This window comes from Podarcis erhardii (genome assembly GCF_964252035.2).
Source record: "Podarcis erhardii genome assembly, chromosome: 14".
Taxonomy (NCBI): Eukaryota; Metazoa; Chordata; class Lepidosauria; order Squamata; family Lacertidae; genus Podarcis; species Podarcis erhardii.
In genome coordinates, this window is record NC_138503.1 from 49,400,029 (window position 1) to 49,417,634 (window position 17,606).

The following is a 17,606-nucleotide window of genomic DNA, read 5'->3' on the forward strand; positions in this document are numbered from 1 at the left end:
GGTAGGCAGTGAAAGGGTGGGACGGATCCAGTTCCCTAGCCCTGCCCTATTGGGAGTTAAAGAGGAAAGGTAAGCCAGTTGAATGTGCTTCTTCCATATTTAAAGTGACAGTAAGCAAATTGCAAACGGAGGGCGGGTGGGAAGAGATTAGTGTGAGCAAGAGAACTGACGCCCCCTGCTTTAACCTCGTATCCCTCTGTTTCTGCCAGGGCTCGCTGCTAGGCCTCTTGAACTCCCAACAGTCCTAAGCCAGCCTGCCTGGAGGAGCCCAAGTCTCACCCACCTGCCCTCCTTCCTCCCTCCATTTTACCTCCTTCTCCAGGAGTGTGGTGAGGTGCTGTTTGTGGAGAGCCTCGCTGCTGTCATCCGGATGGGCGAGGTGTAGAGGGGCTATGGGGACCTGCTTCTCCTCGCGCAGAGGGGTCGTCTCCACCTGGTGCCACCGCTGCTCGATCTCCACGTGGACGTTCTGCGGCTTGGTCTCCGAAGGGCTGGGCAGCCCCGGGAGCCTGTCCACCTCCATGCGGGAAAAGTCCTCCGGGCCTCCCCCGTCGGGGGCATCCAGGCTCTCAAACCGCTTGCGTCTCTCCTCCCTCCGCCGCGCACGCTCCCTCTCCAGCTCCCCGGGGTCTGCATCCGTGGAGCTGGGCTCCTTGGCGAAAGGGGCGCCGCTGCCTTTGGAAGCGTCTGCCACGCTGGCTCTCTCCTGAGCCAGGGCTTGCTGGATGGGGCGGAACTCGGCCCAGTCGAATGTTTTGGAGCGGCCTTCACGCCGGCGTTCCCGGGCGCGGCTGCGCTTGTGCTCAGGGTCGATTTCCGCTTGCTCGGCGTCCTGTTTTTCGCTCGGCTTGGGGCAGGCGTCGAAGGACGAGCTGGTTTTGCTTTTCTCCTCGGGCAAAGAACTGGCAAGGAGGGAGGAAAGTGGACAAGAGAGCGAAAAACCATCAGCGCTGGTGTTGGTTTCCTATCCGTATATCTACCCCCTTTCCGTTTTGCTATGTAAAGGTACCACTGTAAGCCAGAAGGTAGTAGGGGCAGGGAGGGAAGAATCGAAGCCCGTTGAGATGTCCAGGGCCACGCTATCTCTGAAGCTTTTTGCTATTGCTCTTGATCTGCCTGTGAAATTATCTCCTTCTTGCAAGATTTAGCATTTGATGCCTATCAAAACTAGTGAGTGGTGAAGCGCCCCTTCATCTGAAGTCTGAAGCAGCTTAGAAGCTTTGCAAATTCATTTTTGCATTCCAAGCTAGAGGAGGACTTCAAGGTGGTTCAGAACACACCTGAGCATTATGGGGTACATACACACATGCTCTGAACCAAATAGTTATGACGTATGGCAATCAGAATGACCAGGGAAGGTCCTTCGTAAAAATCTGCCTTCTACTAAGTGGGAAGTGTAACTGTTCTCCCAAACTGGCCTGATTTTGGTCACACTCTGCCAGGGTTTTCCCCAATTCTCATTAAACCCCACAAAGACAAAAGTATTCCTCTCAACAGTTTGATCTAGTGTGTCCTCAAAAGAAAACTAGCTTTGTTGCTGGTGACTGCAAGGTGAAATAATTCCTGTGAGTAGCCTCACAGAAACCCTCCTAAGTTACAGAATTCAGGGCTGAATACAATATGAGATTTTCCCTACCATACATACACACACAAAAATGGTACACTGATTGTACATTCCTGTGCTTTTATTTAACAGGTTCTTCAATGGGACCCATCTTCAGGGAAGGAAAACATTACCCCAGAATAAAGCCTAAATGATAATAAAAAATGAACGCTGGGCTTGTTTGCCCATTGAGATACAGGCATCCCTGATCACTCCTCTTTCTTTCTTTTTATTTTAAACCACTGCACTCAGTTCAGTTCCCACAGAGGAGGGGACGTGGCCTTAGTCGGGCACATTGGCTGTCAGGCTTCAATTTAACAATGGAGGGGGAAGTCTGATTGCACAAAAGTAAACATCGGTTTGCAGAGAAATTTGGTAGACATGCTTAAATGGATTCCTTGGAAAAGGTTCTCCATGAAACATCTCCAAGCTCTTCTCTGTACTGAATACTCAGGTTTTCTTAGTGTTTTCCCCACTCAAGTGGGTGGCTTCAAATCAAGCAATCCCACACAGGCAGCACAACTTCTACCTGGCAGACAGAAATCAGGAAGCAAGTGGACCTGCCTGCGTGGGATTTTCAGGTCCAAAGCCTTTCAGAGTTGTCGTCTGTATAAAGCAAAAATAAGCATACAAGCTGTAAAAGCGTACAAACGGCTACTTTTTGCCACCATTGTGTGTGTGTGTCCAGAAACGGCAGCAGACACAGCAACTTCTAAACCCATGCGACTGTGGCAGGACAGACACTTTGGCGGACATTTGACTACACCCATGTTGCAGGGAAAGTGTCATGTGCGAAGAGGGCCTTGGCTTGCAGTCAGTAGTCCTGGCGTTTGGAGACAGCACACTGCTTCGCTACTTCTACACGACAGGCATCAGCGCAGGGCCTAACGCAAGCTACTGCCGACACCAAAGAAGGAAAGCGGCAGCCCTCAATGCCAGTATTGAGAGAGGAACAGAAAAAGAGGCAGACGACACAGGCAGCAGACAAGCAAGGAAGAGAGTTTCAGACATCGGAGGAGAACCTAAAAGGAGCTGCCAGACAAGGCCTATGGACAAAACATGACACATGCCAGCCTTCAGCATGCAAAGTGGCAGACTGGGTTTAAAAGATAGGAGAGGAGTTCTTCCTGATGTTTAGTTGAAATCTCTTTTCTTTAACTTGAATCCATTGGTTTGGGTCCTACCCTCCAGAGCAGGAGAAAACAAGCTTGCTACATCCTCCACGTGACAGCCCTTGAGATATTTGAAGATGGCTCTCATATCTCCTCTTTCTAGGCTAAACATACCCAGCTCTTTCAACCATTCCTCATAAGGCTTAGTTTCCAGACCCCTGATCATCTTGGTCACTCTCCTCTGCACACGTTCCAGCTTGTCAATATCTTGCTCAAATTGTGGTGCCCAGAACTGGAGAGACGTCCCAGGGGCCTGAGGATTTCAACACAGCATCTAATTTGCAGGTGCCACCATCAGATGCCCAGGCCCTCGCTGCCTTGGATACCAGTACTGGCTACAGGTACCAGCTACCCTGGTAACATGGCAGGTCCAAGCACTGCCCAACCTGGAACTGAAGCCTGGATACCAGTCGCTTAGCAAAATGATGGCAGAGAGGCATTTCCCTACACTTCTGAAGACAAACAGTACCTGCAAGAGATCCCACAATCTCTTAACTGGAAGTTTCAACACTAATCTGCTGTGCTTTAGAGACTTTCTGCATCTTCGGCTGTTGCCCCCTTCCAAGGCGCAGACCTGATCAGACCAGGAGTCTTTTCCAGGGAAACATTTCCAATGTTTCCAAACGCCCTTGAGGCATTTCCAGGAATGTGTGAAATCGTCACATGGGAAAGGTGACCAGCAGACACAGGTAACGTCATACACATGGGGTCAGTTCTGTGTCCTTCGCAGAGGTAGCAGCTTGTATTGCTTTTCCCATGTGACATTTTTGAACACAGGACTCAGCTGCAGGAGTGCGCCTTCGTTGTCAAGATGTAACGGGGAAAGCATTGCTGAGCCAAAGGAGGATAATCAGCAGCGAAATGAGGAGCTGCCTCTTTCCCCCGTTCTCCTCTATCCCACTGTTTGTTCCCAAAGCAGAAAAGCAGGACTTTTTACCCCTCCAGAGTGCAAAAAGATAGGGGAGGCATGCAGTGAATCACGAGATATATACAAACCACAAAACGTTAATACAGGAGAGAACACAGTTTTCCAACCTGGGCTTCAGCACGGATAGTTTCAAAGAGAAGCTTTTCCTGGGAACGCATGGAAATTAAACACACGAAGGAGTGAGGAGAGAGAGAAAAGAGGGTTCAGAAGCACCCAGAGAGAAATGGGGTGATGTGCGGAGCAGAAAGGGAAATGGGTCGTTCTGGGTTGAAACCATGGGCTGCGTTTTTCCAATCACAGCTCTCAAAAGAAGGAAAGCAAGAGCGTCCTCAAGCGGTTGCTAGGGAGGGGTCAGAACAGGGCAGAGAATGGAAGAATGCAAGTGGTAGAAGAGGAAAGAAAGAGGCAGCAAACTGAAAGAACACCCCCTTAAAACACACCCAGGCGGTGCTTCCATTGACTCTTAAGAGGGGGGTTACATGTGTCATGGGAAAAAGAAAGTGCACCCTCGTTGAATTCTGTGGTTTTACATATTAGGAGATAATAGCAATCATCTGTTCCTTAGCAGGTCTTAAAATTAGGTAAATAGAACCTCAGATGAACAACAACACAGGACATATTACACCGTGGCATGATTTATTTAACAGAAATAAAGTCAAGATGGAGAAGTCATGTATGAAAAACTAAGTACATCCTTACTGCTTTATAGGAATTAAGAGGCTAAGTAGCAGACAGAGGCTCCTGCTTAACTGATCATCAGCATGTTCACCTCTATAAAAGCTGAAGTTTTAGCAGTTTGCTGGTCTGGAGCATTCAGGTGCGTTTGTGTTCAATGCCAAAGAGGAAAGAGAACACAATGCTCTTAGAGAAGCAAGTGCTGCCGCCCATGAAACTGGGAAGGGTTCTAGACCATCTCCAACCAGTTTTAAGTCCATCATTCTACAGGGAGAAAGATTATTCAAGATTGGAAAACATTCAAGACAGTTGCCAGTCTTCTCAGGAGTGGACGTCCCAGCAAATTCACCCCAAAGTCAGACCGTACAATGTTCAGAGAAATTGCAAAAAACCAAAACCAAACCCAAGAGTTACATCTCAGTCTCTACAGGCCTCAGTTAGCATGTTAAATGTTAAAGTTCATGACAATTAGAAAAAGACTGAACAAGTATGGTTTGTTTGTAAGGGTTTCCAGGGGAAAGCCTCCTTTTTCTAAAAAGAACATGGCAGCACAGCTTTGGTTTGCAAAGCTGCATCTGAACAAATCACAAGACTTCTGGAACAATGTCCTTTGGACAGATGAGACCAAAGTGGAGATGTTTGGCCATAACGCACAGTGCTACGTTTAGCAAAAACCAAACACAGCATCTCAGCACAAGAGCCTCATATCAACTGTCAAGCACGGTGGTGGAAGGGTGATGGTTTGGGTTTGTTTTGCAGCCACAGGACCTGGGAACCTTGCAGTCATTGAGTCAACTATGAACTCTTCTGTATACTAAAGTATTCTACAGTCAAATGTGTGGCCATCTGCCCAACAGCTGAAACTTGGCTGAAATTGGGTGATGCAACAGGGACAAGGATCCCAAGCACACCAGCACATCTACAACAGAATGGCTGAAAAAGAACAGAATCAAGGGATTGCAATGGCCCAGTCAAAATCCAGACCTCAACCCAAATGCTATGTGGGACCTAAAGAGAGCTGTCCACAAACAAATGCCAGCAAGCCTCAATGAAATGAAGCAAAGTTGTAAAGAAGAATGGGCCAAAATTCCTCCACAATGATGTGAGATACAGATAAAATCCTACAGAAAATAATTGCTTCATGTTATTGCTGCTAAAGGTGGTTCTACAAGCTATTGAATCATAAGGTGTACTTAGTTTTTCACACACGACTTCCATTTTGGCTTTTTTTGTGTTAAATAAATCATGACACAGTGTAATATGCCGTGTTTTGTTGTTCTTCTGAGGCTGCATTTACCTAATTTTAAGACCTGCTATAGGAACAGATGATTATTATTATGTCTTCATATGTAAAACCACAGAATTCAAAGAGGGTGCGCTTTCTTTTCCCCACGACTGTACGTATTCTTCTGCTAATCACTTTGTACACTGAAAAACACTAGAGATATAATGGAATATTTGCAATTCAGGCAGCTGCCCTGAGCCTCAGGAAAGCTGAGAATCAAGGCTTTATTTAAAATAGTTTTACGTGGCCTTTAAGGTCGGGAGACTCCTCCCAGTGTGGTATACAATTAAAATACAGTACAACAAAATAATTAAAAGCCAGTTTTTGAAAGAAGCCCCCCCAAATACTAAAATACAACACAACAAATGTGGCTCAAGAAAAATCTGACAGAAACAAGTGGGACTTGGAGTTTTTTCTAAACACCTGCAATCAACGAAGTCTGACAGATAATTCTAAGAGTCAATTCTGAAGTGACATCTTTCCCAAGGAGAAAAACACCCACCATGCAATGCAGTGTGGATTCCAAAGGAGAGATGAGGACTCTTTAAATTGCCCAAGGCTGAGGGATCTCATCAATCAACTCTGGGCTCTTTAGCTTTTCAATTTATTGGAATAAACTTTTGCTTCTGAACTATTCTGCGACTTTTGATCACACATTTCCTCACAAGTCTTCCTAAACGGATGAGAAATCCTCGGTAAGATGCCCTCAGTGTCTTACAGATTAAAACAGGTATGTGAGCCTTGGATGCTGCCGTTCCTTGAAGGAAGGTTGTGAGGGAGGGAGAGCAACCGGCTTTGGGTCAACCAGAGCGCTTTGTAACCCAGCAGACTTTTCAGTCTGTGTCTCCCTGGCTCCAGACCCACCCAACATTTCTAGCCGTTGTGCCGCACGGCGGTGTGGAATCGGAACAAGCCGCAGCCGAGAAATTTGGCAGCGAGGCACCAAACAGCAGCTTCCGAGCCGTGTGAGGATCCAAAGGAGGGGGTCAGTAAAGGAGAATGGAGAAAGAGAGAGAGAGAACAGAGGCAGAGAGAGAGAGAGAGAGAGAGAGAGAGAGAGAAAGAAAGAAAGAAAGAAAGAAAGAAAGAAAGAAAGAAAGAAAGAAAGAAAGAAAGAAAGACTGGAAGGTGTGGAGGCCCAGTGAATAGGAGACTGCCCTGAAAAGCCCCTTTCTTCTTACCTGGTCACATCTGGAGCAGTGGTGGGGCGAACGTGCTTCATAATCGTCTGGATCCAGTTCCTGCGGATCCCCGAGGTCATGGCAGAGAGAGTGAACTCGCCTTCTTTAGTCTACGCCGAAAAGGAAGAGAAACACAAGGGGAAGAGGTGATGCTGAGCACCGGTTCATCTAGAAGGAAGCATCCTTTGCACCCCCTTCCAATAATAATATTAGGATAATTTATTATTTATACCCCACCCATCTGGCTGGATTTCCCCAGCCACTCTGGGCGGCTTCCAGAAAAATATTAAAATACAATAATTCATCAAATATTTAAAGCTTCCCTAAACAGGGCTGCCTTCAGATGTCTTCTAAAAGTCAGATAGTTGCTTATTTCCTTGACATCTGAAGGGAGGGCATTCCACACGGCGGGCGCCACTACCAAGAAGGCCCTCTGCCTGGTTCCCTCTAACCTTACTTCTCGCGGTGAGGAAACCACCAGAAGGCCCTTGGAGCTGGACCTCAGTGTCTGGGCAGAACGATGTGGGTGGAGACGCTCCTTCAGGTATACAGGGCCAAGGCAGGTTACCTGGTGAATGTTCCTAAGTGGGGTTTCCAGAAAGGATTGCAGAGAAAGATGCATCTGCTGCTCCCTCTCTTTCCCCAAGGAGGAGCCATTTATTTATAGGACGCAAAACAGAGGCTGGCCACCCAGAAGGAGTCAGAAAGGCACCCTCCTTTTCAAGGGATGGAGATAGCCACTTCCGATGGACCCAGTTTAACGAAACAGAACTGGGGTTTATTTTTTCAGGGAGGTCTTTGCCCTGCTTTTCTATTCACAGAATCCCCAAGTGTCTGGCATGTGGATTATTAGAACAAGAGCAATACAGCACACTTTTGTAAGAATACAAATGAAACAACGCACGGACGAGACATGCCTACAACATATATTGCAATATGGCGTAGCACTACTCATTAGGTCACTCCTATCACTGCTTTTCAAGTTGATTTATTGAATAATTCGTTGAACTGCTTTACTGTGAACTTGTTATTATTTACTGTACAACAATATGTTTAGTATTTTACCTCCCCGCCCCGTCACCAATTTTTCTCAGCCATGTTATGTTTTATGATTTGTGTGTGTACAATTTTGCAGCACACACACAAAAATCTAATATTTTTTTTAAAAAACACAAAAACAAGAATGCACAATCTCAAATTAGCTGTACTAAGGCTGAAACAGAAGAAAATAAAACCTAACAGCAAAAATGAAAAGAAAGACACTAAAGCTATAATGTCTGTAAAATATGGTCTTTGTCTGTCACCTCAAGGGCATTAAGAAAAGGCGCCAGGCAAACTGGGAGTTTAAAAACTGGGGTGGCATAACCAAGACTCTCTTCCACAGTAACTGCCTGCCTAACTTCAGAGAAAGTTGGGGAACTGGGAGGAGATTTTTTTATTTACGATTTTATTGTAAATTGTCATGATGATATTATTATAATTAAAATTTATAAATAAGTTTATTACATTTATGATATATGTTGTGACCACTCCAGCAAGCCTCAGTCAGGAGTCTTTTGAATCAGATGATGTTTTCAAATGTTTTCTGAGGGCAGCCCCATGTGCAACTTATTGCAGTAGTCAAGCCTGGATGTTAACCAAAGCATGGGGAACGGTGGCCAGGATGAAGAGTAACAACTTTGTGCTGCAGGAGATACTGGAGCGGTCTTAAACAAACCTCGACCTAGGCAATCTCCCAAGCTATGGACCTCAACCTTTGAAGGATAAGTGAAATTCCATTTGAAACCGGATGAAAGCTACAGAAGTAATTACTATTTTTTCCAACCGCAGCCACCTCCTAAATTCACTGCATGACCCATCCTGCTCCCCGCAAGTTTCTCTTACATGGATTTGGAAGCCATAGTTCCGCTGGACAGGATATTCTGTGACATCAAAACATGTTGACAAATCAATTTCTCCATCCAAATCAGCGGCCTGGCAAAACATTGCAAAGAAGAAATGTGTGAGGCTTGTTTTTCTCATCTCCAACAAGACAAAGTAGATCATTTGCTTATTCAAGCAGCATGTGTGCAGTGTTTTACAAAATACCAGAAGATAGGTCCCTGCCCAGAGCAGCTTACAGTCTAAAATTCACCAGGGGAGGGAAATGGAAGCAGGAGAATGCAAGGAGTTGAATATCAGAGGGGGGAAATGGAGCTTCGACTACCACTGGCGATTGTAGCTTACCTCCTCTGCCACAGAATCCCGGTAGTATCTCAGGCTCTGATCTGTCAGCACAAACCAGTGTTTCTTCCACTAGGGAACAAACAAGACAAGCTGTTTTACAAACTGCTCAGATGATCTGTGTGCTCTTGCCATTCCCCCCAGTCCTTATTGTGCAATGCCCCACTAGCATACTGTGACTCTAGACACTAAGTCTTGCGATGTGTGCCTCTGTGCAAAGCACACACAAACTTCTGTATACGGGAGCAAGTACACAGAAGTCACAGAAACACATTAACAACTCCTGAAGGAGCAGCCTCCCTCCCTTATGATCGTCAACCTTGTCCTCTGCGATCAGAGGAGACGCAACTGGTCGTATGGTGGCCAGAGATTGCAATCTGGAAAAGTTTCCAAGAGAGCAGGCTGTTTCAATTTTAACAACAAGCCTCTGGAACACTCTTCCACAAAGGAGATTTCGGAACCTCCGTCTCTCGGGTGTCCAACGCCTCCTAAAAACTCGGTTGTTCACCCGGGCCTATTGGGGATGTTTGAGAGTGTTAACACTGTTGAGTTGCCTGACGTGCTCTTCTAAATGACGGGCTTCAAAAATATTTATTGTGCTTCAATTTGAATTTTGGATCTGTGATTTCTGACAACCGCTTAGGGGATTTTTGACCAGGAGAAAAAATGCAAGCCAAGTAATAATACATGCATTTCATAAAACAAGTGAAGAAGGTGGAATGGAGAAGAATGCCTGAGCAACAGGAGAGAGCGGGGAGCGGTTTTTCGACAGGGCACGCTCTCCAATCAATAACTTTGGCAGCTTGCTGGGTCTGGGAAGGGAACATTCAACCACGTTGCCTTGGGGAAACCAGAGCAGCTGGCTCTTCCCTTAAGGACACCCTCTCCAAGGCATTCTGCTTTAATCCAATCTCTTCCTCCTTACTGTATTTCAAGATGCCCTTTTCAGTATTCAGAGGCTGCTGCTGTAGCTGCAGCCTGTGAAACTTGCAGCGGAAACTGGCAGCCCCGGCTTCTGCTTATCAACCAAGGCTGTCTGGATACTCAGGAAACAGCATACAGGCAAGGAGGACCTGGGAGACCAGGGTTCGAATTGGCCGTGAAGCTCCCGGGGTAACCTTGGAGACAGTCTCTTAGCCTAACCTACTTCACAGGGCTGTTGTGAGATTAAAATGGGGAGGAAGAGAACCATGTATGCCAACTGGAGCTTATTGGAGGTGGGATATAAATCAGATAAAAGTACAACAAACTGTAACCAGTTCGTAACAAAAGCCAGCTCTTAGAGGTAAAGGGTAAAGGGACCCCTGACCATTAGGTCCAGTTATGGCCGACTCTGGGGTCGCGTCGCTCATCTCGCTTTATTGGCTGAGGGAGCCGGCGTACAGCTTCCAAATCATGTTGCCAGCATGACTAAGCCGCTTCTGGCAAACCAGAGCAGCACACGGAAACGTTGTTTACCTTCCCGCCAGAGCGGTACCTATTTATCTACTTGCACTTTGACGTGCTTTCGAACTGCTAGGTGTGCAGGAGCTGGGACTGAACAACGGGAGCTCACCCCGTCGCGGGGATTCGAACCGCCGACCTTCTGATCAGCAAGTCCTAGGCTCTGTGGTTTAACCCACAGCGCCACCCGCGTTCCTTTACTTGGAGGAGTGGTCCTTAAATCAGAATTTCATCCGGGATTTTACCTGTCCATCCTCGTACTGCTTGGTCAGCCATCCCTTCTTGAAGTTCAGCAGGTCAGGCTGCAGAGAGAGGAAAAGGAGATAATGAGTCCTTTGCAAAACTCAGACAGGACCGGGGCCACGTTTTCCAAGAGAGGGAAAACACGCTACCTTCATCCAAGGAAGGTGTCTGCAGTTCCACAAGGCCAAAAGGAAACGAGGGGAGACTCAGTCTGCACTGAATAAGGATGCCACAGGAGAACAAGCTACTTCCGTTACTTAAAACTATGTATGTTGTTTTCAAAATCATCCCCGGCAAGGAACAGCATTGTATGTGTGCTGGGATCCAAGGAAGCTTTTCTGCCATCGCCAGGTTCCATGCATTTATATATCATAGAAGTATCTGCAAATCCTTCCACTTTTGTGCTATGGATATTGTTCTTGCAGCCAGCAGCCATGCTGTGAATTCATTAGACTACAGTCTTTGAGTAAAACCATCCCCTATATTTAGAAATGAAAGCTACAGTGGTCTTCAAGACGGCGTTTTTCACCAGCAAGCCCTCCCACCATAAAAGAAATAATGTCGCACTCCATGTCCCTGCCAGCAAAGCGGTGCAATCCTGAAATTCATATAGGGCACCTGCGTTTCTCTGTGATGTCACTTGTGTGAAACTTCCAGTGAGCCTTCCCAGATGCATGTAGAAACACACCTGTATGGCTTAGAAGAACAGGTAGTATTCCATTTACTATCTGAGAAAATAAAATAGTATTCCATTTACTATCTGAGATAATAAGACCCATATCTGGTTCCCATGGAGTTCTAATGCCCATTAGGGGTCCAGCTTACAATACCGACAATTCCCTATATATACTGTAATAGAAGCTAGGATTTTGGAATACCGCACCTGAGCCACTAGTAGGTGGGCTGGTTTTGGAAGGAGAATAAAAGGCTATATTTTCACACCATTTGTGGGTTGGGAGAAGGATAGCTTTGTGTGTGTGTGTGTGTGTGTGTGTGTGTATACTTTACCACCCTTCATCTGAGGATCAAGGGCTGGTTTGCAATATAAAAACACAAAAATGTGTACTATATAGATTTTTTAATTAGCCAAAGGCCTGGATGAAGAGGAATGTTTTTGCCTAACGATATGCAGTGAAGGTGCCAGGTGAGCCTCCCTGGGGAGAGCATTCCACAAATGGGGAGCCACCACAGAAAAGGCCCCGTTCTCATGTTGCTGCCCTCTGGACCTCTCGCAGAATAGGCACACAAAGAAGGGCCTCAGATAGTGATCGCATGGTCTATTCATATGGGAAGAGGCAGTCCTTGAGGAATTGGGGGCAAAGAGAAGCAAGTATGTCAATATTTCTGGGGCGCTCCCTCCAGCTCAAGTCCTATACGCAGAGGACTGTGCACATACAAGGGGCAGACAGGATCAGGCCCAAAGGTTTTTGAACAACATAATGAAATGGAAGAGGGAAATCCAAAGCAAAAGGGAGAGGGAGGGAGTGCACCAGTATGAAGATGTGGACTTCGGTGTCTGAAGGACCCGAGTTCAAATCCTTGCTCAGCCGGGAAGCTCCCTGGATGTCCCAGCCACCAAACCTTAAATGAATGGCTTTGCAGCCCTCCCTTGCACAGATAAACGAGAATCTTTCTCCATAAAAGCAGAGAAAGCGCCAATTGATTGCTCTGGGGCTGAAGCTGTGAGCCGCTGCCATTGCACATTGCAGCCAGCAGGGAGCGTCTTAAAAACAGGAGCCACTCCCTCTCCAGCAAGGCAAGGATCCCACCAGCAGAGAAATCTGATGCAGGGAATGTTTTCTGGAGGAGGCAAAACAGCTCAGTGCTGCCCATTGCAGCCAGCAGACCAATATAGAAATACATACGCCTACACACACAGAGGCTGCCTACCTTATCCATGCAGTTCCCTGCTCATCTGCCAACTCGAGTCTTCAAGGTCTCGCTCCACAATTCCCTGGCTTTTATTTATAAACTCTGCAGGGCTGGCAGGTGGCCGTCACGTGCGACGGGATTCAAGCTACTCCCAGGGGTTCCTATTTACGAGGCCTCAAAATACACTGGAAATTTGGCAGGTGGGGCGGCGGAAGAGGGACTGGCCTTTCTGCTCTGACCGCTCAGGGTTGCTGTTGCCGTTCCTTCTCCCCCCGAAGCAGATCCTAAGGGACAACCTGCCTTAAAGAAAAACCGCCAACTTTGGAGACGAAAGAAGCCCCCTCAAGTTGCAGGAGGCCCTCTAGCCTCTCAGCGGTGTGAGAGAACGGGGATTCGGGGGGGGGGGGGACGGCAGCCAGTGTTAAACTGTGGAACTCACTGTCCCAGGAATGCTCCGATGGGCAAGCAAGCTAGATGGCTTTAAAAGAGGACGAGACAAATCCGCAGAGGAGAGGGTTATTATCAGTGGCTATGAGCCACAACAGCTATGCTCTGCCTCCACAGCCAGAAATCCTTCTGAATACCAGAAACCACAGAAGGGGAGAGTGCACTTGGGTAGGGGTCCTGCTTGTGGGTTTGTGCGAACAGGATCATGGGCGGGTGTTCTTATCTGCACCCAGGGAGATGCCACTTTGCACTCCTGAGAACAGTCCGGGGAGGTTCTGCCGTTCTCCACATGTGCCATTCTCCGTATTCTCCTTAGAGGTGGTTGCCCCCCATCTCTGGAATCCCCTCCTGTTGGGGATGGGGGAGATCAGGCAATCCCTCTTCCTGCCATTCAAGAGGAGTGTCAATTTATTTTATTTATGGTGGCCTTTGGAAGGAGGTCGGTGCTTTTTAAGGACTGCGGATTTCGTCAGATTTTACGTTGCAAGCTGCCCGCAGACAACTTTCAGGGAGAAAGGTGTGGGTAAGGTAAAGGGACCCCTGACCATTAGGTCCAATCATGGCCAACTCTGGGGTTGCGGCGCTCATCTCGCTTTATTGGCCGAGGGAGCCGGCGTACAGCTTCTGGGTCATGTGGCCAGCATGACTAAGCCGCTTCTGGCGAACCAGAGCAGCACACGGAAATGCCGTTTACCTTCCCGCCGGAGCGGTACCTATTTATCTACTTGCACTTTGATGTGCTTTCAAACTGCTAGGCTGGCAGGAGCAGGGACCGAGCAACGGGAGCTCACCCTGTCGCGGGGATTCGAACCGCCGAGCTTCTGATCAGCAAGCCCTAGGCTCTGTGGTTTAACCCACAGCGCCACCCACGTCCCTAAAAGGAGGGAGAACAGGCTAAATGAATGAAGCGACTGCACAGGAAACTCACCACCGGTAAGTGCAAAACCATCTAGCCAACCCTTGTTTCCTCTCCCAATGGCTCCATCACAAATGCCACAGCTTGGAGAAACGCTGTCTTAAAATGAGTCCTGTGGGATCAGACCAGAGGCCCACCTGTTTTATATTTATATCATTTATTGCATTTGTATCCCACCTTTCTCTCCAAGGAGCTAAAGGCAGCATGCATGGTTCCTCTCCTCTCCCTTGTTTAACCCACCAATCCTGCTGAGAAGCAGGGACTGGTCACCCATCGAGAGCATCATGGCGGAGTAGAGATTTGAACCCTTGTCTGCCAGGTTCTGGCCTAGCGCTCTAAACCACAACACAACCACTAACTCACATTTAGCCCAGCACCCAGTTTCTCAAGAAGCCCAAGAGGCGAGGCATGAAAGCGACAGCTTGTCCCCAGCAAGTGTCCACTTAGCTGCCTGAAATATTATCTCATAGAATCATCGAGTTGAAAGGGACCCCCGAAGGTCATCTAGCCCAACCCCCCGGCGATGCAGGAATCTCTGCTAAAGCATCCCTGACAGATGACCACCTAACCTCTACTTAAAAACCTCCAAGGAAGGAGAGTCCACAACCTCTCCTTCTTTCCCATGAATTTAGCTAAACCCCTTTCAGAGCCATCTAAGATGGCGAAGATTGCAAATTCCGTACAAAGCATGTCATATGTGAAGATTGTCCCCTCTTTTGACTGGATCTGCAGCCTAATCGTTTTCATAAACTGCCCCAAGTTATGCATTAGGTAAGAGAGGGAGTGGGTATTTCTTCACCCAGGAATAATCCATGCATTCAATTAACCACCGCCTTTTCTAACTAAAACAATCCCTTCCCTCCCACAAAGGAATGCCCCGTTTTACTCTTTCCAGATAGCGAAGGTGCCCCGGTCATCGATTACTTCGATTGCTCTTTTTGACACCTTTGGCAGATCAGCAATATGCCTCCTACCATCCTTTCGTAAGGAGGCCCCAACCTGGTGCCGAGAAACCGCCTGCACCAGGAGTTCAGGTTTCCGAAACTCACTGCGGGATCTCGCCAGTGGAGCAAATTGCAGATTTGGGGGGCAGATTTAGGAGAAAGCAGCTCCCACAAGCTGCTCAACACAGCTGCAGGGGGAGCGGTGAGAGAGAGAGAGAGAGAGAGAGAGAGAGAGAGAGAGAGAGAGAATATGAATGGGGGAGCTGCTTCCTCCTTTCAGCTGTACCGTCCCTTAAGGAAACCTTAAATCACACACAGCCAGAGCAATGATCCCTGAATGCCGTTTTCAGAATGCCATGCAATCAGGGAGAAGCTGATAGCGTCTCGGAAATAGAAAGCAAGGTGCTGCCAGTAGTAACACGACCCTCTGGGATAAACCCACTCCGGATGTTAAGAAAGCAGCCTCTGGATTTCAAAGGATTTAGGCCGTCAACAAGCCCTTGCTGCTGGTGCCATTTTTTATATGAGTTTTAGGCCACAGGACAATCTTGCTGGCTGTCCTGTACAGAAGATCTGCCCCATGGTGAGGGTGGGGTCCCAGGCTTCGAAATGGCCTCCCTTGCACACTTGGGAAGTGTATTCAGCAGGAGAAAGAGACGAGGAGGGACAAAGGAAGGACAACCTGACATATCCAGTGGTTTTAGATTCCCCGCTTGCCCAAGTATGCGTCACTGGGGGGTCAGAAACCAGATACACCTGGACTGAAGGAGACACCTCTGGGTCACCTGGTGGGAGCAACATTAAGGGATGTGAGACACAGTGTTTGTCAGTGGAGCGCATTCACACATCGTGCCAGGTGGCCAAGCGAAACACGAGTGACATGCATGTTTGTGTGTCAAGCCATCCACAACCTCCCACCATTTCTGGACAAGGTGAGGCCCAGGGGCTGCCCCACGGAGAAGCACTTGTCCTCAGAAGCTGGTTGTGACGAGAAAGTTGGTTTTGCTGGACAGGTTTCTTTTTTCTTTCTTTCTTTCCGTGCCAGCAAATGGTTAATGAACAGAAGCCTCTGATTGGTTGTGGTTCCAGGAGGGAGAGTTTAAAAGGAGAGGATTTGAGGAGAGACAGTTAGTTGAGAGGGTTGGAACTGAGGTTGGGGAGGTTAGGAGATAGGTAGGGAGACAGGTTAGGAGACAGGCTGAGGTAGAAAGAGTGAATGGGAGAAAGAGTTGGTTTTGGGGGGAAACAACTTCTGCTCTGAGCGTATTGTGAAGGACAGGGTGTGGTGTCCTGTAGGAGGAATAGACCATAATTTTACTGGGAGGCAGAGGTTGAGCCAGGAGAAGTAGGAGCTGGAAAGGAACAGCCTCCTTGGGACTCAAATCTAGTCTGGAGGGGAGAGATTCTTCCAAGGAAAAGAAGAATCTCCCAAAACCCAGTGAAGGGTGTGTGTGTGGGTGGGTGGGTGGGTGTGTGGAGAACCCTTTGGCAGTGGCGTAGTGTGGGGGGTGCAGGGGGGGCGGCCGCACTGGGCGCAATATCTGGGTGGGGGGCGCGCTTGCATTCGCAGCTCTCTGCCCCCTGCTAAAATCCACGGGTTAGGGGGCGCAAATTACTTGCCTTGCCCCGGGTGCTGACAACCCACGCTACGCCACTGCCCTTTGGTCTATTACTTAAAGTATCTCAGGAGCAGGATTAAGAGGTGGATAACTGAAAGAAAGTATCACCGTATAAAAGAACCAAACCTATAACGCAAAAACAACTGAGGACGAATTAAAGTGAAATCACACTGCATTCCTGAAGTAACCTAAGTTTAATCCAATTGTGTTATATGCTGTCTTGCCTTGAATAAATCTTTATTGTTTATTTAAAGAAAACCTGTCTGAGACTCCAACTTACTAGTTGCCCCCTCACAAAGGTCCCCCATAGGATACTCTGGGCTAGAATTTTAAGAGGAAAGGAAAACAAACCTTTGGGTATAGGGTTGGTTGTTCAGTGAGGGGGGGGGCAATTTATCTAAGTGAGAGCGGGCCCAATGGCATGAGAGGAAAAAGTGCTGATGCGCCCATCACACTGGTAGAATGACAAAGCTACACACGCACACATAGTCTGCATCCCTTCCATTATTTTGTGGATGCTGCAAAAAACATAGTGAGTGACAGCTGCCCCAGGAAGGAGTGGTCCATATTGAACTGCTGGAGAATACATTAAGCATACGTTCCAACAGGACATCTTCCAAGTCCTTTGAACTGAGCACATTCCAGGAATGTCATAAAGACATAGTGCCATAAAGTCTTAAAGACAGAGCCAAACTGTTAGTCCACCTGGCTCAATACTGTCTACACCTGCGGTTTCCCACACTGGTCCACACCTCGGACTTGCAACCCACAACATGGCAACCGTTGTGGCATTTTCACTTTGGATTTCTACTTAACAAATGCACATTATTAATCCCAAAATGGCAATTCACAGAGCAGTATACCTTAGCATTGTCACCAATTGAAAAGCTGTGGGATTTATTTATTTTTTACACTTGATCTTAGCTAAAAGGCTGAGCAGCTTTTGAAAACCAGCAATTTTGCACTCTGGGGAGGAGTCTGGAAATGAACCAGAAGGTTGACATGGGCTCAATATGGAGGACCAGTGCTTTTTTTCTTGGGGGGATGCAGGGAGA

At 47.6% G+C, this 17,606-nt stretch overlaps 1 protein-coding gene across 8 annotated transcripts in view; it reads right to left on the reverse strand.

Moving 5' to 3' along the window:
* MPRIP (myosin phosphatase Rho interacting protein) overlaps positions 1-17,606 on the reverse strand; it is a 157,996-nt gene that overhangs the window by 23,968 nt on the left and 116,422 nt on the right. For 4 of the 8 annotated variants that reach the window (XM_081839457.1, XM_081839455.1, XM_081839459.1 and 1 more), the window contains exons 10-15: positions 10,756-10,812; positions 9,071-9,139; positions 8,729-8,818; positions 6,845-6,954; positions 3,811-3,849; positions 311-902 (exon numbers count right to left, since the gene is read on the reverse strand). In XM_081839457.1, the coding sequence (XP_081695583.1) occupies positions 311-902; positions 3,811-3,849; positions 6,845-6,954; positions 8,729-8,818; positions 9,071-9,139; positions 10,756-10,812 (957 nt within the window). The remainder of the gene's footprint in view (positions 1-310; positions 903-3,810; positions 3,850-6,844; positions 6,955-8,728; positions 8,819-9,070; positions 9,140-10,755; positions 10,813-17,606) is intronic. The other 4 variants (XM_081839458.1, XM_081839456.1, XM_081839462.1 and 1 more) reach the window with 1 other exon arrangement.